This window comes from Lepisosteus oculatus, chromosome 4 (genome assembly GCF_040954835.1).
Source record: "Lepisosteus oculatus isolate fLepOcu1 chromosome 4, fLepOcu1.hap2, whole genome shotgun sequence".
NCBI classification, from domain to species: Eukaryota; Metazoa; Chordata; class Actinopteri; order Semionotiformes; family Lepisosteidae; genus Lepisosteus; species Lepisosteus oculatus.
The window spans coordinates 5682548-5709260 of NC_090699.1; the positions used below are offsets into that span (position 1 = coordinate 5682548).

The window sequence follows — 26713 nt, forward strand, 5'->3', positions numbered from 1 at the left end:
AACCCTGTGCTCTGACCCCAAGCTTCTCTCCGTGTCTGTGTCTCCATGGAGAAAAGCTGGGGTATGCAAAAAGACAAATTCCTAATGCAAGAAATTGTATAGGGCTAATAAAGAAACATTATTATTATTATGTATTGGACATTATTTTTAGGAACAAGTAAAGGTTTATTCCATGCTGAATAGAGAAGAAAAGAAACAATGTTTCGGGTGTGTTCTTCTTCGACACTTGAAGAAGGCTCCATAGCCAAAACATTGTATTACTTTTCTTCTCTTTTCAGCATGGAATAAACCTTTACTTGTTCCTTTGCAGCCTATGCATGCTGGCTCAGCTATCTACGTGAACTACATTATTTTGATATCATGAACAACATCAAATAAATAATAAAAACAAAGTACACAGAAAATTAAATGGTAATGGGAGACAAAATTAAGAATATCAAAAGTCAGTTTTCTGCTTCCTCTACTTTTACTGTGTGACTATGTCCTTTTGGAGAATCAAAGATAATAAATTCTATTCACTGTTCCAATAGAGACTGAAGAATAAGCCTTCTACAAAAGCAAAAGAGCAGAGCAGAAGAGTCCTGACACACCAGTAGAACAGTGCTGCTGCAATAGGGGCTAAAGTCACAGCACAACAGTCCTGGTACAATAAGGGCTACAGTCACAGTCCAGTATAATGTTCATGATGGGTCATGATATCTGTAGCAGTAGTAAGTCAGTACTTCTGTAGGTGCTTCCAAATATACAAGTTAAAAGCAAAATGTTCCATCTGAGTCTTTTATATCCATTTACTCTCCCTGTATGTAATCATGGTTTGTTTTGTGTTGTGCAATGGCAGTGAGCCAGAAGTGATGCAGGTAGCCAGCTATTTTAACAGGAAAGCTCACAATTTATGTTGCTACAATTATTTTGGTATTTATTGTGGCATGTTCATCAGCTAAGATGGTTGTGTCTGGTGTCTGAACATGAGGACAAGCAGTCATGAGGTTTTTTTTTTAATAAAGATATCTAATGCTTTATACCTGGGATGTTGTTGGACAGAAATAGTAATGAATAATGCATGTCATTCTACTTGTCTTTAGCTTTGTAGCAATTAGTCACCATCTTTTTGTCACTCCAGTACTACTGGCACCCCCTCGCACTCTGCAGGAAGTCCAACTGCCCATCATAGACAACAGGCGCTGTCAGTCCATGTACAACAGTGAGATAATTAGGGAAGACATGATGTGCGCTGGGGATGAAGATGGACAGAAGGACACCTGCATGGTGAGTTCACCATCCGCAGTGCAGACAGAAACTAGACCAGCTGGTTCAACAAATTTGCTAAAAGCAAAATGTTCCATCTGAGTCTTTCCTATCCATTTGCTCTCTCTGTATATAATCTTGGTTTGTGTTGTGCAACGGCAGTGAGCCAGGTACCCCACCCTGTAAAGAACTGGTGATCTGTTGTGAATGAGATCTGCACGCCGATAGGGCCTGTTCTAACATGAGCAGGAAACTGCAAAGATATGAGAAGAACCTCCCTTTTTTTACTTTTAGATCACAATCTACCATCTGAAGGGTCATTTTTAGCTTTTGGAAAAGTTGTGCCATTTACTGTATGCCTTCTCCATAATGCACCATTCCAAAAAATCGTACACGCAGACCTGGGTGCAGTCAATCTATGGTTCATTCCCCTTCCCTGGCATCACCAGGTCTCCAATATATCTGCACCACTGAAGACAGGCCTGTCTCCTCCTCTGTAATATATTACAGACTCACATCTCTACTTTGGTAGGTCAGTGCATCCTGTTTAACTGGGATAACTCTGAAATCACGTTTTAGATCTATTTCAGGATGTCCGCTAGGCAAATGTGCAAACTCTTCATACAAAACTTATCACAACCAATGTTACCTACTCCAATGTTGTTCATTTAATTAAATGTCAATGGTTAAGGCGTAGTCATATTTTAGTACCAATCATAACAAACCCATTATAAATTGTGTTCTTAAATAAAATTGTGAAATTGACTGATTAGATATTGAAATCTAATTACTGATTATGTTAATCTAATAGACTGAGCATTAGTCTAGCTGATCTGATTAAACTTAACTTATTGAAATCCGTAAAGTACCAGGCTTTACCTATCAGAACACACCCCCTTCCCAGTTGTCCAAGATTATCAGCACAAGCCCGGCTGTCATCTCTCTACAGACATGATTTCTTCCTCAGTGTCAGACATGTGACTGTGAAGGCATCTTGTCAGCCTCGTGGATGCTAGTGACCTAGGGAAGCCAGCGAAGATGAGCCCTGCTCTACTGCAAAGTCTTGTGTCTCTCTTCTTGTATAATTTTACATACTTTAATGTAATTTTGCATTGAATGCAATGAATTTTGGTACCACAATTTATGATCATACATACATTATATAAATGTATAATATAAACATAACATATACATATATAGTATATAAAGTTACAATCCTACATTTATCATTTTAAAAATGTCTCCCCTTTTGACAATTCTTCAGAGAATCTTCAAAGAAATACTATGCCGAGTCAGATGTTTAATTAATCAGCTAATTTAATCTCTGATTTGCAGATACTAAGTCAGTTCTTGACTCTGTGTGCGTGTTTGTGGTCTGTGAGCATCTACAGCACTGTGAGCTATATAAAGGCAGCTGTACGCTGTGTGGTCTCTGCTCCTCTGTGTCCAGCAGTACTTGGGGAAGGACGGTCCACTGTGTCTGGAGAGAACTTCGGACAAAGATGATTTGCCTGCAACTCCTTTTAGGGATTCTGATTCTGGACACACACAGTAAGAAAATAACAAATTGACTATTTGATAACCTTATTTTCCCTAGGATGCAAACAACAAGGCTTTCGGACAGAACTTCCTTCATGAGAATATGTCAGCTGGTGCATTCTTGACCAAACCAGCTCTTAAATGACAGAACTGAGAGCAGGTGTACCAAACACACCTACACCTGTTAAACAAGAATCCAGGAACGTAATGTGCTCCTACTAGTCATACGACACTCTAGAATAAGATACTCTGCAGCTTCACAATGCTGGAACTTCCGAAAGTCAGTGCTGGATCAGATACTCAGTGTTGTACCGATCCCTGTCTTATTCCCACCTGAGTTCACCCAGGTTTATTGTAGTAAAGGAGAGTAAACTATGAAAAAGGGCTTTGAGTACATGGTAAAAGTGCAGTGAAGAACAGTGAAATCAGGGTAAAAGCACATTACAATGTACAGTAAACAAAGTCTCCCAGTATCTTAAACAGAAATAAAGCAGTTCTACAGTGGTCAGTCAGGGTGTGAAGGAGGGACAGTGGTCCTTGATGACTGATCTCATGCCTGTTCTATATTAACCACTCTGTCTCTCTCCAGTGTCCAGCTCTGTTCTGTCCAGGAGCTCTACACTGGGCAAACAGGATGTGGAGGAGGGACAGTGGCCCTGGCAGGTCTATGTCCAGGTCCAGGTGAACTACAAAGTGGCCACATTCTGTGGTGGATCCCTGATCAGTGAGCAGTGGGTTCTCATGACAGCGCAGTGCTTCAAACAGTGAGTATTCCCTGATGTCAAGCATTGTCGTAATTGTCCCTAGACTCTGGTTATTCACAGTGTTTGAACCTGAACCAGAACTGGTGTTTTTGTAGAACATGTGAAAATCTGTAGTGTACCATCCTGAAGTGGCTGTATAAAGGCCAGTAATAAACCACTGCTGTAAAAAAGCCACTTTTTCCTACACATTGTACAAACTGCTTTCTGATTCTGAGTCCACTTGTAGTCTGTACAGGCGCGTGCAAGGAGGGTCCTATTTAACTGTTCCATTAGTCCATTTCTACACTTATTCTAAAAATATACCTAGACACATCTACGGAGGGCTCTATAGCCACAATGTCGTTCATTTCACTCTTATTTCTCAGTGTGGACTTACTCTCTCTAATACTCCCTCTAACTCGAATTCTTCAGTACAAGAAAAATCTTTACACTTTTATGGATGATGCAAGAAGTCACAGCACAGTTCAGAGAAGGAATATACTGTACACAACTGTTGCACATGGAGTAGAACCTACAGTAAACAACATTTTCCCATACTTGCAGATTTTGACTAGGATATCCCCGCCTTTAAGTTGTACCTGAAATGCCATATACAGTAATAAAGTTAAATCCTTTCATATCAAAAATGTTTTGAGTTTGGATTTGAATGCACTCAAGAGTAGGTGGCTCTAGTTTCCTTGGGGAAAGTATTCCAGAGCTTTGGGGAGCAGCATGAGAAGGCTCTGTCACCCACAGTGTGTAGGTGAGCTTGGGAGGCAGACAGGAGACCACTTTACAACCTTGACAAACACAGCTCATCACATCAGATCAAATCCTACCTTTTTTAAAGCACCTTTTAAAAGCCATCTCAAGGCAATTAAAAATAAAAACAATATTAGTATGTTAGACTATTTCATCCCAAACTCTACCAGCTGGGCAGGAGAACATTCTTGTATTCCTGATACACTGTGTGGAGAGTCTAGAGAGTCTAGATCAGATCAGATCAGGCACACTGAGCAGGAAATTGGAGTGGTTTTCTGAGGGCAGAGAAACAAATGTGTCCAAGAAACAACAGAACCAATTTACTCCTCTGACCAAATGGATCTCCAAGCAGTATTATTGTTACTATAATTGGTATTCTTACTCAGGAGGCGTATAAGATAAGATCACTTTATTGACCATAAACAATATCTTTGCATTAGGAATTTGTTTTTTCACATACCCCAACTTGCTCTCAATGAGACACACAGACATGGAGAGAAGCTGGGGGTCAGAGTGCAGGGTCAGACATTTATACAGCGCCCCTGGAGCAGTTGGGGTTTAGGGCCTTGCTCAGGGGCCCAATTGAGTAGGATTACTCTGCCAGCTGTAGGATACGAACGGGCAACCTCCCAGCCACTGGGGCAGATCCTTAGTCACAGAGCCACCGCACTGCCCATTACCACCTCTGTCCTGAAGCCAAAGACACAGGACAAGAACTGAACCTTTACTGCAGCACCATAGAAAGTGTCCTCACCAGCGGCATCACTGTATGGTACAGCAGTACTACCATGCATGACAGAGATACACTACAAAGGGTTGTGGCACAGAAGATTATAGGATGTGATTTACAATCAATCAGTGAGATCCAGACCATCTGCTGTCGCAATAAAGCCCAATCCATCATTCAGGAACCCAACCATCCTGGCTTCTATTATTATTATCATTATTATAAGACTGTCTCTTTCAGCTCCTTGCTCAAGCATTCCTTCGTGAGGCTGGGGGCGTACAAGCTGGACCGAACCTCCAAACACGAGGTCAAGAAAAGCATTAAGAAGGTCGTCCTCCACGAGCAGTACGAGAAAGCAGACGACGGCTTTGACATCGCCCTGGTGCAGCTGGACAGCGAGGTGTCCCTCTCTCCTTACATCAGTCCTGTCCAGCTCGCCAAGCCCAACGATGTCTTCACAGAAGACACAGAGTGCTGGGCCACTGGGTGGGGGATGACTAAAGAGAATGGTAAGAAATGATAATCGGGGCTCCTGTGTTTCTCGTTAGGACACAAGAACTAACACTGCAACCCACAGCCGGTCATTCTGCACATCTCTCTTGTCTGGTTGCTGTGAGCTCATTCAGACATCTCACCCAGTCATTTACTTGAAAGAAGGGAGCGTATCAGCTTCAACAACATCATGGTGTATATTGTTCTAGATCAGCGGTCAGCTGACATGGCACACGTGTCATTATTGGCATGCAAAGGGATTTTTAATGGCATGTGTAATGAGAGTGGCACGTGCAATAGACTAATAAGCCATGAAGAAACTAAGTTAAAAAACAATACAAACTGTGTTAGACTGTGTAATCCCCTATAATATGCTACCCGATGAAAGTGCTATGGTGTAGAAGAAAAACGATTCACATGGTTTGCTTGCTGCCTTATTTTTAGCAGGGCTAGCCAGCTTTTACTGTGTGAATATGTCCTTTCATAGAATCAAAGATAATAAATTCTATTCACTGTTACAATACTGAAGAATAAGCCTTCTACAAAAGCAACAGCAGAGCAGAAGATTCCTGAAAAACCACTAGAACAGTGCTGCTACAATAGGGGCAAAAGTCACAGCACAACAGTCCTGGTACAATAAGGGCTACAGTCACAGTCCAGTATAATGTTCATGATGGGTCATGATATCTGTAGCAGTAGTAAGTCAGTACTACTGTAGGTGCTTCCAAATATACAAGTTAAAAGCAAAATGTTCCATCTGAGTCTTTCCTATCCATTTCCTCTCCCTGTATATAATCGTGGTTTGTGTTGTGCAACGGCAGTGAGCCAGAAGTGATGCAGGTATCCCACCCTGTAGAGAACTGGTGATCTGTTGTGAATGAGATCTGCATGCCGATAGTGCCTGATCTAACATGAGCAGGAAACTGCAAAGATATGAGAAGAACCTCCCTTTTTTTACTTTTAGATCACAATCTACCATCTGAAGGGTCTATTTTAGCTTTTGGAAAAGTTGTGCCATTTACTGTATTTATCGTACACGCAGACCTGGGGGCAGACAATCTATGGTTCATTCCCCTTCCCTGGCATCACCAGGTCTCCAATATATCTGCGCCACCGAAGACAGGCCTGTCTCCTCCTCTGTAATATATTACAGACTCACATCTCTACTTTTGGTAGGTCAGTGCATCCTGTTTAACTGGGATATCTCTGAAATCACGTTTTAGATCTATTTCAGTATGTCCGCTAGGCAAATGTGCAAACTCTTCGTAGGTGCTTCCAAATTTACAAGTTAAAAGCAAAATGTTCCATCTTAGTCTTTTCTATCCATTTACTCTCCCTGTATGTAATCATGGTTTGTTTTGTGTTTTGCAATGGCAGTGAGCCAGAAGTGATGCAGGTAGCCAGCTATTTTAACAGAAAAGCTCACAATTTATGTTGCTACAATTATTTTGGTATTTATTGTGGCATGTTCATCGGCTAAGATGGTTGTGTCTGGTGTCTGAACATGAGGACAAGCAGTCATGAGGTTTTTTTTTTAATAAAGATATCTAATGCTTTATACCTGGGATGTTGTTGGACAGAAATAGTAATGAATAATGCATGTCATTCTACTTGTCTTTAGCTTTGTAGCAATTAGTCACCATCTTTTTGTCACTCCAGTACCACTGGCACCCCCTCGCACTCTGCAGGAAGTCCAACTGCCCATCGTAGACAACAGGCGCTGTCAGTCCATGTACAACAGTGAGATAATCAGGGAAGACATGATGTGCGCTGGGGATGAAGACGGACAGAAGGACACCTGCATGGTGAGTTCACCATCCGCAGTGCAGACAGAAACTAGACCAGCTGGTTCAACAAATTTGCTCACACGCGATTGGTAAATAGGGGACAGGTGCTGTATAACGAGAAACTCGTGTTGGCTTATACACAATTTCAACCCCAACACGTTTACATTTTGCACGGTGGACTAACACAACAGAACACAGCAGTCTATGGAGGAATATAGCTGATGCTCTGTTTTCCCACGTACTTTGTATTGGAAGTGTTAATTGGGAGCTTCTCCTCAATTCTCGTGCTATTTTCACTTCTTCTGAATTGCTGTAAATAACAGCAAGGTGAAGTCCTACATTTACTGTAGTATTTATGTATTGTTCTAGCGCCCTTGCCTGGTGTCTTGGCAGAAGCACACCCAGATAATTAGTATGTGCCGCGGTGCAGGCTGGGAACCACTGTCAGTTAGGGCTGCTGGCTGACCACTAGCTAACCTTAGCTATGAAAATAGTGTGTTTTTAGGAAACTGTACTTGGTTGGTTAATGTTTACCCCTGTTTTCTTCCTAAGACCCATATCCACCCTAAAGCTGTTGTAGATTAAACCGGTTCAGGGACGCCAAATATGTAAGAAAAGTGGCTCTCTGAAGGCACCAGTTCTGTAGGGTTTGGGCATTTACTGAGACAATTATTAATTGTAGCAGTAAATCACAAAGTTGATTCTTTTGATGGCTTTAGAGTCCAACCATGCGACATAACTCAAACAACGCACACACACAGGTACTAATACACGAGGATAGATTTATTAATACATAGAATATGCCTTAAACTAACAGATCTTATCGAGAGGGTTATCAGAATACAAAAGATATATATTCAATCAGTTACGAAGTGTTACATATATCAAGAGGACATACGTTCAGTATATCATTCATTAAGACCGTTTCGTAAAGTGAACTTGGTTACAACTTCTACATTAGATACTCAAAACAAGTACATAACTCTTAGGAATTAAATTGATATCAACTGGTTTGGATAACAATTGAATTCTCGAGCTGTAATGCATTGAAGTTGAATACTCATCCAATCTTTGGGGATTCAGATCTCCTGCGGGCACAAAGAAACAGTTGCAGGCTGTTGCTGTCCAATCCGCGCTCTCTGGCTCCGTGCCAGGCTGTGCTGTGCGGCTTGCGACGGTGCGCTGCTGATGCTCATTGTTGGCTTTAACTAGCAAAGTTTGTGCACAGGAGAAAAGATGACTGTGGGTCCCAGCAAGTCAGGAAGAGGACCGGTTCGTTCCTGATGAAGAGCTAGTTCTGAATAGTAATTCAGCTGTCCACAGTTCCGACCTGTTCACGAGGCCTGCTGCTGGTTACTCTCTGGCAACCTCAACTCTAGACTCTTAGAACAAAGGAAAGTTCTGGCACTCGGACACACTGGCCGTTCCGTGGTTGTCCGGGCTGAGTCTCAGGATGGTCAGGAGGCGCGCTGCGAGAATGTCCTGCCCTTGGGAGCCTTCTGCTCCTGGGCCGTCCTGCCCTGGAATTCTCCTTTGAATTCCCTTTAGAATTGTTGAATCTGAATCTGAATCTGAATCTGAATCTCTATCTCCCAGGCTCTCTGTGTTGCCTGTTTTACCTGGAGGAACTTTAGCTCATTGATTGGCTGAAAGTTCCATGGGCATCAGAGTCCCACGTGGGTTACTCGGCCCTACCAGTCCCTGATTGGTTGATCAAGGTGAGATATGAGTCACATAGTCCTGACACTTAGTAATGCAGTCCAGATGTCCAACTGGCACTCCCTAAACAGATAGGCGCCAATGGGTGACCATTGATCATGATAGCCAGGCTTAGCTAAGTGCATCCCCCTTTGGGAGCTGTCCTTGGACCTTAAATCACCTTGCATGAATGGTTTCTCTGTGGCTGCACCACAGAGATGAACAGAGAAATGAGGCCTAATTTGGGAAAGCTCAGAAACACTTAATTCTGCCTTATTATTAAGCCTCGCCTCTACACTGTATAAGTGTTCCATTGCTGCCTTTGTGTGTTTAAAATGTATTTGAAAGGTTTATGGTTTTTGTTGCCTGGTAATAGGCTGATGGAGGCCTATAATAAGGAGTGCATGTGCTGTCTGAATGTCTCCTTGTTGCCCATGAGAACTATTCCATAAATTCTACACTTTAAATTTAATGTGTTTAAAGTCTGTAAACATTTTATTAGGATAACCAATAAACTATAGTTAACCAATAAGCTTTGGTTGCTCTGCCCCAACCCTGTTTTTTTCCCATAATAATAATAACACCATCACATTATTAACCCTATACAATTTATTGCATTGGTAATTTGTCTTTTCCACATATCCCAGCTTACCATGAGACACACAGACAGGGAGAGAGCCTGGGGTCAGAGCACAGGGTCAGCCATTGTACAGCATCCCTGGAGCAGTTGGGGTTAAGGGCCTTGCTCAGGGGCCCAACAGAGTAGGATTCCCAGCTGTGGGATTTGAACCAGCAACCTTCCAGCCACAGGCAAAGATACTCAGCCACAGAGCCATTGCTCCGCCCCGAAGGTGAGACAGTGGCCCGTACGGGGATCAAACCAATGACCTTGGCGTTATTAGCACCACGCGCTAACCAACTGAGCTAACCGGCCCATAAGCCCTGTTGTTTTTATTGCGCGATTTTGCATAACGTGTGGTTTTACAGGAATGTATCTATCGCGTTAGAGCAGAGACGCCTGTATTTCCAAATGATAACTGTTAAACCCACCACACTAACCTGAAGCATGTTGAAATTATTTCCAAACTGATAAAGCCACAACAATGAGAATATGAAGGACAGCTGAATAAAATAGCAAAGGAATCTGTCCAGGACTTGGTCTGAAAAAATGGGCTGAGACACAGAATACCAGCACAAGGGAAACCTTAAACTGCAGTCAGTACACAAAGGAGTGTAAAAAAAAAAACAGGAAAAAAGTGTTGATGGGAAAAGCTCTAACACTGAGCAAGGGGAAGTCTGATGTTCAATGTACTGCACATGCTCAGAATTTGGCAGAAGCAATAACATTATGCCAGTCTTGGAATCTTTGAATAGTACAGTAAAAATACTTTACTTTATTTTTTTTTAAAAAGATCATTCTTACAGCTCAGAAATATTGCCAGACTACATCATGTGTTGTTGCAGACTGAAGCTGAAAAGCTAGTCAACACTTCCATCTTCTCTAGACTTGATTACTATAATGCCCTGATTGCTGGGGTATCTAAACCCACACTGATGAAACTTCAGTATGTCCAGAATTCGGTAGCCAGAATCCTGACCTGGTCTAGTGCAAGTGATCACATTACTCCTATCCTGGAGTCCCTGCACTGGCTCCCTGTCGGGTTGGAGTCAAGATCAAACTCATCACGCTTTTCTGATAGGTTCTACATGGCACCTCACTACCGATCTGGCTTTCAAATCCAGACTGAAAACATTTTTGGTCTGAAAGCAATTGACTTACTGTATTTACTGTAATTAGTTTTCAAGCTTCTGCTGTACTTCTGACTGCTTGTTCTTTTGATATATAATCTGTAATTTACTATCCATAAAACTATTTTCTTCATCTACTTTAAAGCATTTTTTTTGCTGCTTTTAAATATGCTGTATACAGTTTGTTATATTATTATTAAGGCATAAGGCAATGCTTCTAGACCTGGAAGTAACAAGGAAAGTGATTCAATTGCATGTAACAGATATCGATTAGAATTAGAATTAGAATTTTATCTTGATTATGTTCTTTCCATATGTAACCTAAAGCAAAAGAGTTACAGGAAAAGCATGCTGTCAGCTGGCCATTACCACTGGGCAATCGACAGTTCCATGCAAAATTACCGACGTCACAACAGAGTTTCACCACTTTGATTTGCTTTGTGAAAATATTGCTACAGCCAGTGTAAATCTATTCCTTCATCATTTCTCATTTCACTCCAGGGAGACAATGGAGGGCCTCTGGTGTGTAAGAAGGGAGACAGCTGGATCCAGGCTGGGATTGTGAGCTTTGGAAGAGGTTGTGGTAGGCCCAACTCCCCAGGAGTCTACACCCGGGTCAGCAGCTTCAGATGCTGGATTAGGAAACACAGTGGAGTCTGAGGATTTCAATAGCACCCTGGGGACAGGGCCTCCTGTCATAACTGGCTTACTGGCTACCTGCTGCTGCAACTGCATAATCTGATTAAAGACGAGGGAGAGATAACTGCGAGTAAGAATATCCTAAAAGATAGGACTGGGAGATGCAATAAAGAGAAACAGCACAGTGAATCAGTAACAGACGTCTTACAGCCCTTACAGTCCTCTGGGGTCAATTTTAAGACTGTCCAGTTCCTATGAATTAAAGGAATAAATGAAGATTATTAGCTCTTATCATTTATTTAAAAAAACAGCTGTAAAGTCTGACTTAAAACAGAAAATGTAACTTAACACTTTAAAACATCGAAAGCTAAATAACATTTGTATCACTAACAGATGAAAGCACAAACGGACAGAAATTGTTGCCTATCTTTGCTTTTGCCTGCTTGCTGCTATGATAAATCCACTGTATTGTGATTTGGCTGACATCTCAGCTCAATAAAACTGCAAACACTGAATCCAGCGTCACCCTAGCAGACCTGTTTCATCCAGTACACATTTTCCATTGACACAAGTATCTGTGGCTTGAAGAAGTGCTTCAAACTGGTTTTTCCATGTCAGACGCTGTCAGAGAAGGGGGAGATTTGTGAGTGTGTAGTTGATCAGCTGAGTCACGAGAGGCTGTCTCCACCCACTTCCGCAATATAAATACATTGTTACAAATTAAAATAAGTTTTATACATACCTCAACAGAAAAGCAATATAAAGAAATTAAGGTGACTAGGCTAATACCAGCAGGACAGAAGATAGACAGAGCCAGAGCAATTGATTTGGGTTCCTGCTTTCATTGGAAAGTGGTTTTCTGGACACTTCTTTGCTACAAGCATTTATTCTGATCCATTTAAAAATTTTCATTTCTTTTCCTGCCCTAAGAGTTTTTAAGGGATGTCTGTGACAGAGCTAGAGTTCCATCTCTCCAAAATGCCTTTTTTATATAATTTTTATTTTATTTTTACTCCAATATAAAGGCTGAGGGCCATTATTGCAGACTGCTTTCTCACGTTGTCTGACTATGAAATTTGACTACAGTCAATCCATTTAATTAGCAAGCACATTAGGAGAGACTGGGTGAGAGGAAACGACAGGTGATAACAAGAATCACACAGCTTAATCACAATGGCAAGACACAGGACACCTTTATCTATTTCCAATGGATGCGATTCTGAAGACATTGTGTCCTTCAGCAAAAGTCTGTGGGTGGCCCTCACATGTGTGGAGGTAACGTCATTGCCAGCAACTGGGTGATGACAGCCTGTCCCTCTCACCCGGGTACAGACCAACCCCACCTCTCCAACTGTGCCAGGTACAAACCAAACTTCACATGTTCCTTCTACCCAGGTTGAGACCAAACCCCACCTGTCCCTACTACCCAAGCAGAGACCAAAACCCATCTGTCACGAATCTCCCTCATGCAGGCAAGCGCTCCCGCATTCCCACGTGCTCTCCCCGAACTAAACTTGCACGCGTCAATCAGTCCTCTACTTAAACCCTCATCAGTCCCCCGGTCTTTGCTCACAACTGAGATTCTCTCCAGGAGCTTATCTACTACCTTGGCCTTACTACTGATTCTCCCCTGGACCTCGACCCTGCTTTTCCGACTACCTCTTTGCCTCTCGATTTTGTACCTTCGCCTCTAGAACGCTCTCTCGGATCCTTACTCCTGCCTCTCTCTTCGATTACGCCTCCGCCTTCCAAATCCACTCCGACGCCTCTTCTACGACTTCCCGGACTCCGACCCCTGCCTCTCTCTTCAATTACGCCTCCACCTTACGAATCCACTCCGACGCCTCTTCTACACCTTCCCGGACTCCGACCCCTGCCTGTTTACTCCAACTACCCTTGCGTCTAGCGCCAACCCTAAAAAGAGCACCGCATTGGATCCCTATCCCTCGCAGTCAGCCCCTGCGTGATACATCTGCCCCTCCAATCCATATTCCCCTGTAACTGAACTCTCTGCAAATATATATCCAAGACCACGCATATTCAAGACTCTTCTGGATAATTCTGGATCACCCAGTTGAAATCATGTATTTCCAGCAACCTTATTTACTGCATCCCTTGCAGAAAATGCCCAGCTATTTACATGGGTGAGACAGGTAGGAGACTGGGGGACCATTTCAGTGAAATATGGGCTCTCCAAGCCCATAGTTTCCCATTTCACCTGTACATCATACCTGATCCAACTGATCTCTCAGTCTGCATCCTCACAGAGGGGTTTCAGAACACCTATTGCAGACACCTTCCCCTTTCTCTCAATGACAGATTCATTTCCTTCTAACCTTCTCTATTCATTTGCAGGTTTTGACTTCACACCACCTTCCTTCTCTCCTGCCTCCGGTCCACTCCCGGCTTTTGAGCTCCCATGCTTTATCTATCAACCGCTGATCTTCCTCTCTCCCTCACACCTGGAGAAGGTTCCACAGCCGAAACGTTTTTCTTTTCAGCATGGAACAAATCTCGTTCCTTTGCAGCCTGCGCACACTAACGAGGCACCCTACTTCTTCAACCTTTTTGTTTTCTACTTGCAATGGAAACATAAATGCAGGGAATGCAGTGTTATCTTCCCAATAAAATCAGCTACATAAGTGCAGGAAAACAGAAAAAGGGGGAACACACAGTGAGGAGCCCCTATACTACAACTGTCTGATGAACATGATCACTTTCGCACTCATCATGCGGGGCTCGACTGTACAGGTACTTGGGACCCAGTAACAACCAGATACATAGAGAAGAAAGGAAGTCACTGAAGAATGGTGAAAAATCAATAGATAAATCCCAGAAGAACTTTGACTCACTGCAAGAAAGTGTAAAAGCTTGTAACATCAGGGGGTGAAATGGTGAATACTGACTGATAATAATAATAATAATAATAATAATAATAATAATAATAATAATAATAATAATAATAATAATAATAATAATGATAATAATTGCTTACACTTATATATTATTCTGGACACTCCACTCAAAGCGCTTTACAGGTAATGGGGACTCCCCTCCACCACCACCAATGTGCAGCATCCACCTGGATGATGCGACGGCAGCCATAGTGCGCTAGAACGCTCACCACACATCAGCTATCAGTGGGGAGGAGAGCTATGCCTGTCGTCGCATCATCCAGGATGTTGCACACTGGTGGTGGTGATGGAGGGGATCCCCATTACCTGTAAAGTGCTTCGAGTTTAGTGTCCAGAAAAGCGCTATATGTGTAAGCAATTATTATTATTATTATTATTATTATTATTATTATTATTATAATAACTCCATCACCTTAGAGAAATCCACCCACATCCTAAACTCATCTTTAGTGGCACCAACATCGCCCTCCTGAGACTTGACACCTATGTCTCCTTCACAAACTACATCCTGAGCGTCTGCCTGGCAGGGGCAGGATTCGTATTCACCCCTGGCACTCAGTGCTGGGTCACTGGCTGGGGCAACACAATTGCTGGTGAGTCAGGCTGGAAACTTCCCCTTGAAGGTCTATGAGGAGTCCGTTTCTTGATTGCAGACATGATCAAAGTGTTTCACACAGCCTGAACCAGCTGCACAAATGGGGACCAGTGTTTTTTACGGGGGGTGGGTCTTGAACAAGACCAGTGTCCAATCCAATGGAATTAAAAGTGTGGTATGTGATCCAGGAGATGCTAAAATTGCTGTGTTCCTTTAGCGCTCCTCCAGGAAAAAAGTACAACAATCATCCAGTGTAACAATTGGTCTTCAGCTGACACCATCTGTACTTCTCCTCTGGACCTGGGGCAGTTGAGCACACCTCCATCACAACTCTTCTCTCAGTTCCAGATTTACTAAAGTTAAGTAATTTAGAAGCGGTATTTGCTTTGGTCAATCAATCCATGTCACGTTAACCCCAGTCTGTGCACAGAGACACAGGAGGTCCCCTAGTCTGCAAACGGAACTCCATTAGAATTCAAGCCAGTGTCGTTGTCCCTGGCAACAGTACCAACCAAGTTCTTGCACCAACGGCGTTCGTAGTGGTGTTACGGTACACGACCTTCCTGCAGGCAACTGTGGACTCCAAAGTTCCCATCATCTTCAACACTGGCTGTTAAGACACGAAGGGTCACTGCCGCGAACACAAGCTCACAGCCAACGAGCGCTCAAACCGGAGGTACGATGCACACAATGCCCACAAACAGTGAAGAACAACGGCGGCTGCAAGGAAAGAAGGAAAGCGAGTGTTTTGGACTGCAAATGGAGGAGAGGCTCGTCGAACTTTGGAGCCAGCAAAGATGTCTGTTCTATTTTTTGTATTTGTCGTTTCGTGTTTGTTGTTTGTTTACTTTGGTGCGGTGCTCCTCCTCTTATTCCAGAGTGCTCCACGTTGATTGGCTGCCAAAATAAGGCGACCCCGCGGTACTTTCGTATTGCAATGCGAGATTTGGAACCGTGATGAAAAGTCAGGAGGGAATCATGTAACTAGTCACCCCCTGCGATCCCTAGTCGTATAATTTTACAACCTCTAGGACAGCAAAGGCAGCGAGACTCAGCAAATGCAGTTGTTAAATCTGACATGCTCTCCAACTAGACGTCATGTTGAATCCTGTAGTGTGACGCCGGCTTAACAGACATCACTGCATTTGGCTCAATAGAAGCGGCTGACAGCTGACACTCTCCTCCCCTCAAAATCTCACCTCTGCCAAATTCGCTGGTATGAATCTCCCAGTGTTATCAGAATCCAGATTAGCCAGCGCTTAAATAGCATTTCATCATTGACATCCCCTCACAGACATTGGTCAACATCAATCTTACTCAACAGTAACCAGACAAAATCAGTCCACGACAGCAATTGGTCAGCAGGAATCTCCCTGCTGATTGGTCAACAAGAAACCCGCTCCACACTGACTGGTCCTGCATCACCCAATCTTTCTGTGTGTGAGAAAACCACTGTTTGACTTCAGTGTGCTCAGCTGCTCTGTGAAACATGTACTGAACTAGCAGAAACCTTCCAGAAGAAACTAAAGAGACTTTTCAAGCTCAGGTGCTCAGGTGAGAAGCTCAGGTGCTTCTCTAACCAGTACACCACCACAAGGGATCTGCAAGAAGTCAACAAACCCATTCAGACTCACAATGGAGACAACAAGTGCAGCACACAGTTAAAAACTCAGGGAACCAGAGGTTCTGAGAGGAGTGGAAGTGGCCTGGTCCTGACGTTGAATAAGGATTTGCAGATGGGCTTTATATGGAGGGTGGTGGGCAGTGAAGGGGGCAGGTGGGTGGGCTGCTCCACTCTGCCCACAGTGTATTCTTTCTTGAACTCTTCGTCTTCCAGGGACCAGAAACACAGGAAGCACAAAGGCAGGTTTTCATGTACCTCATATAAGGACTTGCCAATGAAGGCAACTCGTCTTTTAAATGTTTTTCTCAAAAAAGAAAACATGTACAATAGATTTAATTCAGTTTCTCTCTACATATACATTATGTAATTTCTTTAAAAAGGTCTGTCATGTATTGGACATTATTTTTAGGAACAAGTAAAGGTTTATTCCATGCTGAATAGAGAAGAAAAGAAACAATGTTTCGGCTTAGGAGCCTTCTTCGGGTTTGGAGTTCTTCTTCAACACTTGAAGAAGGCTCCATAGCCGAAACATTGTGTTACTTTTCTTCTCTTTTCAGCATGGAATAAACCTTTACTTGTTCCTTTGCAGCCTATGCATGCCGGCTCAGCTATCTACGTGAACTACATTATTTTGATATCATGAACAACATCAAATAAATAATAAAAACAAAGTACACATAAAATTAAATGGTAATGGGAGACAAAATTAAGAATTTCAAAAGTCCTGTCCAGTTGTCTGCTTCCTCTACTTTTACTGTGTGACTATGTCCTTTTGGAGAATCAAAGATAATAAATTCTATTCACTGTTACAATAGAGACTGAAGAATAAGCCTTCTACAAAATTAACAGAGCAGAGCAGAAGAGTCCTGACACACCAGTAGAACAGTGCTGCTCCAATAGGGGCTAAAGTCACAGCACAACAGTCCTGGTACAATAAGGGCTACAGTCACAGTCCAGTATATGGTTCATGATGGGTCATGACATCTGTAGCAGTAGTAAGTCAGTACTACTGTAGGTGCTTCCAAATATCCAAGTTATACATATACAAGGGTACCCCACCCTGTAGAGAACTGGTGATCTGTTGTGAATGAGATCTGCATGCTGATAGGGCCTGATCTAACATGAGCAGGAAACTGCAAAGATATGAGAAGAACCTCCCTTTTTTTACTTTTAGATCACAGTCTACCATCTGAAGGGTCTGTTTTAGCTTTTGGAAAAATTGTGCCATTTACTGTATGCCTTCTCCATAATACACCATTCCAAAAAATCGTACACGCAGACCTGGGGGCAGACGATCTATGGTTCATTGCCCTTCCCTGGTATCACCAGGTCTACAATATATCTGCGTCACCGAAGACAGGCCTGTCTCCTCCTCTGTAATATATTACAGACTCACATCTCTACTTTTGGTAGGTCAGTGCATCCTGTTTAACTGGGATATCTCTGAAATCATGTTTTAGATCTATTTCAGGATGTCCGCTAGGCAAATGTGCAAACTCTTCATACAAAACTTATCGCAACCAATGTTACCTACTCCAAAGTTGTTCATTTAATTAAATGTCAATGGTTAAGGCGTAGTCATATTTTAGTACCAATCATAACAAACCCATTATAAATTGTTTTATTAAATAAAATTGTGAAATTGACTGATTAGATATTGAAATCTAATTACTGATTATGTTAATCTAATAGACTGAGCATTAGTCTAGCTGATCTGATTAAACTTAACTTATTGAAATCCGTAAACTACCAGGCTTTACCTATCAGAACACACCCCCTTCCCAGTTGTCCAAGATTATCAGCACAAGCCCGGCTGTCATCTCTCTACAGACATGATTTCTTCCTCAGTGTCAGACATGTGACTGTGAAGACATCTTGTCAGCCTCGTGGATGCTAGTGACCTAGGGAAGCCAGTGAAGATGAGCCCTGCTCTACTGCAAAGTCTTGTGTCTCTCTTCTTGTGTCTTCTTTAGAGGACTCTTGTGAGGATACTTATAAAAATTCCTCGGGAATCATAGGACTTAGCATACAGGAAAACTCCAACTACTCTGAAAGTGATTTATGAGTTAAAATATAAGAATAATTTTACATACTTTAATGTAATTTTGCATTGAATGCAATGAATTTTGGTACCTCAATTTATGATCATACATACATTATATAAATGTATAATATAAACATAACATATACATATATAGTATATAAAGTTACAATCCTACATTTATCATTTTAAAAATGTCTCCCCTTTTGACAATTCTTCAGAGAATCTTCAAAGAAATACTATGCCGAGTCAGATGTTTAATTAATCAGCTAATTTTATCTCTGATTTGCAGATACTAAGTCAGTTCTTGACTATGTGTGCGTGTTTGTGGTCTGTGAGCATCTACAGCACTGTGAGCTATATAAAGGCAGCTGTACGCTGTGTGGTCTCTGCTCCTCTGTGTCCAGCAGTACTTGGGGAAGGACGGTCCACTGTGTCTGGAGAGAACTTCGGACAAAGATGATTTTCCTGCAAATCCTTTTAGGGATCCTGATTCTGGAAACACACAGTAAGAAAATAACAAATTGATAACCTTTTGTTCCCTAGGATGCAAACAACAAGGCATTCGGACAGAACTTCCTTCATGAGAATATGTCAGCTGCTGCATTCTTGATCAAACCAGCTCTTAAATGACAGAACTGAGAGCAAGTGTACCAAAAACACCTCCACCTGTTAAACAAGAATGCGGGAAAGTAATGTGCTCCTACTAGTCATTCGACACTCTAGAATAAGATACTCTGCAGCTTTACAATGCTGGAACTTCCGAAAGTCAGTGCTGGATCAGATACTCAGTGTTGTACCGATCCCTGTCTGATTCCCACCTGAGTTCACCCAGGTTTATTGTAGTAAAGGAGAGTAAACTATGAAAAAGGGGTTTGAGTGCCTGGTAAAAGTGCAGTGAAGAACAGTGAAATCAGGGTAAAAGCACATTACGATGTACTGTAAACAAAGTCTGCCAGTATCCTAAGCAGAAATAAAGCAGTTCTACAGTGGTCAGTCAGGATGTGAAGGAGGGACAGTGGTCCTGGATGACTGATCTCAAGCCTGTTCTATATTAACCACTCTGTCTCTCTCCAGTGTCCAGCTCTGTTCTGTCCAGGAGCTCTACATTGGGCAAGCAGGATGCGAAGGAGGGACAGTGGCCCTGGCAGGTCTATGTCCAGATCCAGGTGAACTACAACACGGCCACATTCTGTGGTGGATCCCTGATCAGTGAGCAGTGGGTTCTCATGACAGCACACGCCTTCAAACCGTGAGTATTCCCTGATGTCAAGCATTGTCGTAATTGTCTCTAGACTCTCGTTATTCACAGTGTTTGAACCTGAACCAAAAATTGGTGTTTTTGTAGAACATGTGAAAATCTGTAGTGTACCATCCTGAAGTGGCTGTATAAAGGCCAGTAATAAACCACTGCTGTAAAAAAGCCACTTTTTCCTACTCATTGTACAGACTGCTTTCTGAGTCCACTTGCAGTCTGTTCAGGCGCGTGCAAGGAGGGTCCTATTTAACTGTTCCATTAGTCCATTTCTACGCTTATTCTAAAAATATACCTAGACACATCTACGGAGGGCTCTATAGCCACAATGTCGTTCATTTCACTCTTATTTCTCAGTGTGGACTTTCTCTCTCTAATACTCCCTCTAACTCGAATTCTTCAGTACAAGAAAAATCTTTACACTTTTATGGATGATGCAAGAAGTCACAGCACAGTTCAGAGAAGGAATATACTGTACACAACTGTTGCACATGGAGTAGAACCTACAGTAAACAAAATTTTCCCATACTAGCTGTTTTTGAATAGGATATCCCCGCCTTTAAGTTGTACCTGAAATGCCATATACAGTAATAAAGTTAAATCCTTTCATATCAAAAATGTTTTGAGTTTGGATTTGAATGCACTCAAGAGTAGGTGGCTCTAGTATCCTTGGGGAAAGTATTCCAGAGCTTTGGGGAGCAGCATGAGAAAGCTCTGTCACCCACAGTGTGTAGGTGAGCTTGGGAGACAGACAGGAGACCACTTTACAACCTTGACAAACACAGCTCATCACATCAGATCACATCCTACATTTTATAAAGCACCTTTTAAAAGCCATCTCAAGGCAATTAAAAATAAAAACAATATTAGTATGTTAGACTATTTTATCCCAAACTCTACCAGCTGGGCAGGAGAACATTCTTCTATTCCTGATACACTGTGTGGAGAGTCTTCTAGATCAGATCAGATCAGGCACGCTGAGCAGGAAACAGGAGTGGTTTTCTGAGGGCAGAGAAACAAACAAATAGCTATATTTAGTTTAGCTTAGATCAATTGATTTGGTCATTATTTTTTATTTAATTTTAAACATCAAAAACTCTGTTTCAATGTGTCCAAGAAACAACAGAACCAATTTACTTCTCTGAGCAAATGGGTCTCCAAGCAGTATTATTGTTACTGTAATTGGTATTCTTACTCAGGAGGCTTATAAGATAAGATCACTTTATTGACCATAAACAATATCTTTGCATTAGGAATTTGTCTTTTCACATACCCCAACTTGCTCTCAATGAGACACACAGACATGGAGAGAAGCTGGGGGTCAGAGCGCAGGGTCAGACATTTATACAGCGCCCTGGAGCAGTTGGGGTTTAGGGCCTTGCTCAGGGGCCCAATTGCGTAGGATTACTCTGCCGGCCGCAGGATACGAACGGGCAAACTCCCAGCCACTGGGGCAGATCCTTAGTCACAGAGCCACCGCACTGCCCATTACCACCTCTGTCCTGAAGCCAAAGACACAGGACAAGAACTGAACCTTTACTGCAGCACCATAGAAAGTGTCCTCACTAGCTTCATCACTGTGTGGTACAGCAGTACTATAGTGTATGATAGAGATACACTACAAAGGGTTGTGGCACAGAAGATTATAGGATGTGATTTACAATCAATCAGTGAGATCCAGACCATCTGCTGTCGCAATAAAGCTCAATCCATCATTAAGGAACCCAACCATCCTGGCTTCTATTATTATTATCACTATAATAAGATTGTCTCTTTCAGCTCCGTCTTGCTGGAGCATTCCTTCGTGAGGCTGGGGGCGTACAAGCTAGACCAACCCACCAAACACGAGGTCAAGAAAAGCATTAAGAAGGTCGTCCTACACGAGCAGTACGAGAAAGCAACAGACGGCTTTGACATCGCCCTGGTGCAGCTGGACAGCGAGGTGTCCCTCTCTCCTTACATCAGTCCTGTCCAGCTCGCCAAGCCCAACGATGTCTTCACGGAGGACACAGAGTGCTGGGTCACTGGGTGGGGGCGGACTAAAGAGAATGGTAAGAAATGATGATCAGGGCTCCTGTGTTTCTCGTTAGGACTCAGGAACTAACACTGCAGCCCACAGCAGGTCATTCTGCACATCTCTCTTGTCTGGTTGCTGAGAACTCATTCAGACATCTCACCCAGTCATTTACTTGAAAGAAGGGAGCGTATCAGCTTCAACAACATCATGGTGTATATTGTTCTAGATCAGCGGTCAGCTGACATGGCACACGTGTCATTATTGGCATGCAAAGAGATTTTTAACGCCATGTGTAATGAGAGTGGCACGTGCAATAGAAGACTAATAAGCCATGAAGAAACTAAGTTAAAAAACAATACAAACTGTGTTAGACTGTGTAATCCCCTATAACATGCTACCCAATGAAAGTGTTATGGTGTAGAAGAAAAACGATTCACATGGTTTGCTTGCTGCCTTATTTTTAGCAGGGCTAGCCAGCTATTTTAACAGGAAAGCTCACAATTTATGTTGCTACAATTATTTTGGTATTTATTGTGGCATGCTCATCAGCTAAGATGGTTGTGTCTGGTATCTGAACATGAGGACAAGCAGTCAATAGGTTTTTTTTTTAATAAAGAAATCTAATGCTTTATATCTGGGATGATGTTGGAAAGAAATAGTAATGAATAATGCATGTCATTCTACTTGTCTTTAGCTTTGTAGAAAATAGTCACCATCTTTTTGTCACTCCAGTACCACTGGCACCCCCTCGCACTCTGCAGGAAGTCCAATTGCCCATCATAGACAACAGGCGCTGTCAGTCCATGTACAACAGCAAGGCTACTATCAGGGAAGACATGATGTGCGCTGGGTATGAAGATGGACAGAAGGACACCTGTAATGTGAGTTCACCATCCACAGTGCAGACAGAAACTAGACCAGTGGTTCAACAACTCTTACACAGTGAACCAACTTGGTAAAATACAAATTGAACTGATAACTGTTAAACCCACTACACTGAAGTATTTTGTAGAGTACACTAATCTCTGCTATTACACGAGTTTCCAAAACACATATTGGCTCACACTCAATTGGTAAATAGAAGACAGGTGCCTGTATAACAAGAAACTCGTGTTGGCTTATACGCAATTTCAACCCCGACATGTTTAAATTTTGCATGGTGGACTAACAGAACTGAACACGGTGGTCCGTGGAGGAATACAGCTGATGCTCAGTTTTCCCAGGTGCTTTGTTTTGTAAGTGTTAATTGGGAGCTTCTCCTCAATTCTCGTGCTATTTTCACTAAATCTTCTGAATTGCTGTAAATAACAGCAAGGTGAAGTCCTACATTTACTGTAGTATTTATGTATTGTTCTAGCGCCCTTGCCTGGTGTCTTGGCAGAAGCACACCCAGATAATTAGTATGTGCCACGGTGCAGGCTGGGAACCACTGTCAGGGTTAGGGCTGCTGGCTGACCACTAGCTAACCTTAGCTATGGAACTAGTGTGTTTTTAGGAAACTGTACTTGGTTGGTTAATGTTTACCCCTGTTTTCTTCCCAAGACCCATATCCACCCTAAAGCTGTATAAGTGTTCCCTTTGCTGCCTTTGTGTGTTTAAAATTTATTTGAAAGGTTTATGGTTTTTGTTGCCTGGTAATAGGCTGATGGAGGCCTATAATAAGGAGTGCATGTGCTGTCTGAATGTCTCCTTGTTGCCCATGAGAACTATTCCATAAATTCTACACTTTAAATTTAATGTGTTTAAAGTCTGTAAACATTTTATTAGGATAACCAATAAACTATAGTTAACCAATAAGCTTTGGTTAAGTTTTCAGTGCTCTGCCCCAACCCTGTTTTTTCCCCATAATAATAATAACAACATCACATTATTAACCCTATACAATTTATTGCATTGGTAATTTGTCTTTTCACATATCCCAGCTTACCATGAGACACACAGACAGGGAGAGAGCCTGGGGTCAGAGCGCAGGGTCAGCCATTGTACAGCGTCTCTGGAGCAGTTGGGGTGAAGGGCCTTGCTCAGTGGCCCAACAGAGTAGGATTCCCAGCTGCGGGATTTGAACCAGCAACCTTCCAGCCACAGGCACAGATACTCAGCCACAGAGCCACTGCTCCGCCCCGAAGGTGAGACAGTGGCCCGTACGGAGATCAAACCCACGACCTTGGCGTTATTAGCACCACGCTCTAACCAACTGAGCTAACTGGCCCATAAGCCCTGTTGTTTTTATTGCGCGATTTTGCATAACGTGTTGTTTTACAAGAATGTATCTATCGCGTTAGAGCAGAGACGCCTGTATTTCCAAATGATAACTGTTAAACCCACTACACTAACCTGAAGCATGTTGAAATTATTTCCAAATAATAACTGATAAAGCCACAACAATGAGAATATGAAGGACAGCTGAATAAAATAGCGAGGGAATCTGTCCAGGACTTGGTCTGAAAAAATGGGCTGAGACACAGAATACCAGCACAAGGGAAACCTAAAACTGTAGTCAGTACACAAAGGAGTGTAAAAATAGGAAAAACCGTGGGAAGCCCACAAATTCACCAAGTGTTGATGGGAAAAGCTCTAACACTGAGCAAAGGGAAGTCCGATGTTCAATGTACTGCACATGCTCAGAATTTGGCAGAAGCAATCACATTACGCCAGTCTTGGAATCTTTGAACAGTACAGTAAAAAAACTTTACTTTATTTAAAAAAAAAAGATCATTCTTACACCTCAGAAATATTGCCAGACTACATCATGTGTTGTTGCAGACTGTAGCTGAAAAGCTAGTCAACACTTCCATCTTCTCTAGACTTGATTACTATAATGCCCTGATTGCTGGGGTATCTAAACCCACACTGAAGAAACTTCAGTATGTCCAGAATTCGGTAGCCAGAATCCTTACCTGGTCTAGTGCAAGTGATCACATTACTCCTATCCTGGAGTCCCTGCACTGGCTCCCTGTCAGGGTGGAGTCGAGATCAAACTCATCACGCTTTTCTGATAGGTTCTACATGGCACCTCACTACCGATCTGGCTTCTGATCAGTCTACTCCCCACCTTGCAGCCTTCTTTTATTGAACTGGTCTCCTGTCTGTCTCCCAAGCTCACCTACACACTGTGGGTGACAGAGCCTTCTTATGCTGCTCCCCAAAGCTCCTGAATACTTTCCCCAAGGAAACTAGAGTCAACTACTCTGAGTGCATTCAAATCCAGACTCAAAAAAATTTTGGTCTGAAAGCAATTGACTTACTGTATTTACTGTAATTAGTTTTCAAGCTTCTGCTGTACTTCTGACTGCTTGTTCTTTTGATATATAATCTGTAATTTACTATCCATAAAACTATTTTCTTCATCTACCTTAAAGCATTTTTTTGCTGCTTTTAAATATGCTGTATAAAGTTTGTTATATTATTATTAAGGCATAAGGCAATGCTTCTAGACCTGGAAGTAACAAGGAAAGTGCTGATTTAATTGCATGTAACAGATATCAATTAGAATTAGAATTAGAATTTTATCTTGATTATGTTCTTTCCATATGCAACCTAAAGCAAAAGAGTTACAGGAAAAGCATGCTGTCAGCTTGCCATTACCATTGGGCAAGCAACAGTCCCATGCAAAATTACGGACGTCAAAACCACTTTGATTTGCTTTGTGAAAATATTGCTACAGCCAGTGTAAATCTATTCCTTCATCATTTCTCATTTCACTCCAGGGAGACGCAGGAGGGCCTCTGGTGTGTAAGAAGGGAGACAGCTGGATCCAGGCTGGGATTGTGAGCTTTGGAAGACGTTGTGGTAGCCTCAACTCCCCAGGAGTCTACACCCGGGTCACCAGCTTCAGATGCTGGATTAGGAAACACAGTGGAGTCTGAGGATTTCAATAGCACCCTGGGGACAGGGCCTCCTGTCATAACTGGCTGACTGGCTACCTGCTGCTGCAACTGCAGAATCTGATTAGAGACGAGGGAGAGATAACTGCGAGTAAGAATATGCTAAAAGATAGGACTGGGAGATGCAATAAAGAGAAAGCACAGTGAATCAGCAACAGACATCTTACAGCCCTTACAGTCCTCTGGGGTCAATTGTAAGACTGTCCAGTTGCTATGAATTAAAGGAATAAATGAAGATTATTAGCTCTTATCATTTCAGAAAAAAACAGCTTTTAAGTCTGACTTAAAACAGAAAATGTAACTTTAAAACATCGAAAGCTAAATAACATTTGTATCACTAATAGATGAAAGCACAAACGGACAGAAATTGTTGCCTATCTTTGCTTTTGCATGCTTGCTGCTATGACAAATCCATTGTATTGTGATTTGGCTGACATCTCAGCTCAATAAAACTGCAAACACTGAAGCTCCTGGTCTGCGGCTGTTCTCTCGGGGAATGTCCGTGTGCTTCTTAGTGTCTGTACAGTATGTGTGCCAGCGTCACCCTAACAGACCTGTTTCATCCAGTACACATTTTCCATTGACACAAGTATCTGTGGATTGAAGAAGTGCTTGCTGGTTGTAAGCAAACTGGTTTTTCCATGTCAGACGTTGTCAGAGAAGGGGGAGATTTCTGAGTGTGTAGTTGATCAGCTGAGTCATGAGAGGCTGTCTCCACCCACTTAATCATGATGCATAAATGCATTATTACAAATTAAAATAACAGTTTTATACGTGCCTTAACAGAAAGACAATATAAAGTAATTAAGGTGACTAGGCTAATACCAGCAGGACAGAAGATAGACAGAGCCAGAGAAATCGATTTGGGTTCCTGCTTTCATTGGAAAGTGGTTTTCTGGACACTTCTTTGCTACAAGTATTTATTCTGCTCCATTTAAAAATGTTCATTTCTTTTCCCTAAGAGTTTTTAAGGGGAGGTCTGTGACAGATCAAGAGTGCCA

At 42.3% G+C, this 26713-nt stretch overlaps 2 protein-coding genes across 3 annotated transcripts; both read left to right on the plus strand.

The window, feature by feature from the left end:
- The first annotated feature begins 2560 nt into the window (after window positions 1–2560).
- Window positions 2561–11896, plus strand: LOC138238098 (serine protease 27-like). Its single transcript, XM_069187979.1, has 5 exons — window positions 2561–2796; window positions 3374–3548; window positions 5257–5525; window positions 7168–7313; window positions 11244–11896. Exons 1-5 carry the CDS (start codon window positions 2748–2750, stop codon window positions 11400–11402), a joined length of 798 nt encoding a protein of 265 aa, XP_069044080.1. The 5' UTR covers window positions 2561–2747; the 3' UTR covers window positions 11403–11896.
- A 7029-nt stretch (window positions 11897–18925) lies between these two features.
- On the plus strand, window positions 18926–26178 carry LOC138238095 (serine protease 27-like). Of its 2 annotated transcripts, XR_011189269.1 has the most exons (6): window positions 18926–19064; window positions 19634–19808; window positions 21591–21862; window positions 22561–22709; window positions 23751–23954; window positions 25536–25621. XR_011189269.1 is itself a non-coding variant. In XM_069187976.1 (5 exons), exons 1-5 carry the CDS (start codon window positions 19016–19018, stop codon window positions 25692–25694), a joined length of 804 nt encoding a protein of 267 aa, XP_069044077.1. In that variant the 5' UTR covers window positions 18929–19015; the 3' UTR covers window positions 25695–26178. The 2 variants fall into 2 exon arrangements, 1 of the variants encoding a protein (XP_069044077.1); XM_069187976.1 differs by lacking the exon at window positions 23751–23954 and having other exon boundaries at window positions 18929–19064; window positions 25536–26178.
- The last annotated feature ends 535 nt before the right edge of the window (window positions 26179–26713 follow it).

Bases quoted from the DNA above. Each gene is read 5' to 3' on its own strand.
- LOC138238098 (XM_069187979.1), top strand. From the start codon at position 2,748: ATGATTTGCCTGCAACTCCTTTTAGGGATTCTGATTCTGGACACACAC. The intron at 2,797-3,373 runs GTAAGAAAATAA...GTCTCTCTCCAG, and splicing joins TCTGATTCTGGACACACACA to TGTCCAGCTCTGTTCTGTCC. The intron at 7,314-11,243 runs GTGAGTTCACCA...ATTTCACTCCAG, and splicing joins GACAGAAGGACACCTGCATG to GGAGACAATGGAGGGCCTCT.
- LOC138238095 (XM_069187976.1), top strand. From the start codon at position 19,016: ATGATTTTCCTGCAAATCCTTTTAGGGATCCTGATTCTGGAAACACAC. The intron at 21,863-22,560 runs GTAAGAAATGAT...TTGTCACTCCAG, and splicing joins GGGGCGGACTAAAGAGAATG to TACCACTGGCACCCCCTCGC. The intron at 22,710-25,535 runs GTGAGTTCACCA...ATTTCACTCCAG, and splicing joins GACAGAAGGACACCTGTAAT to GGAGACGCAGGAGGGCCTCT.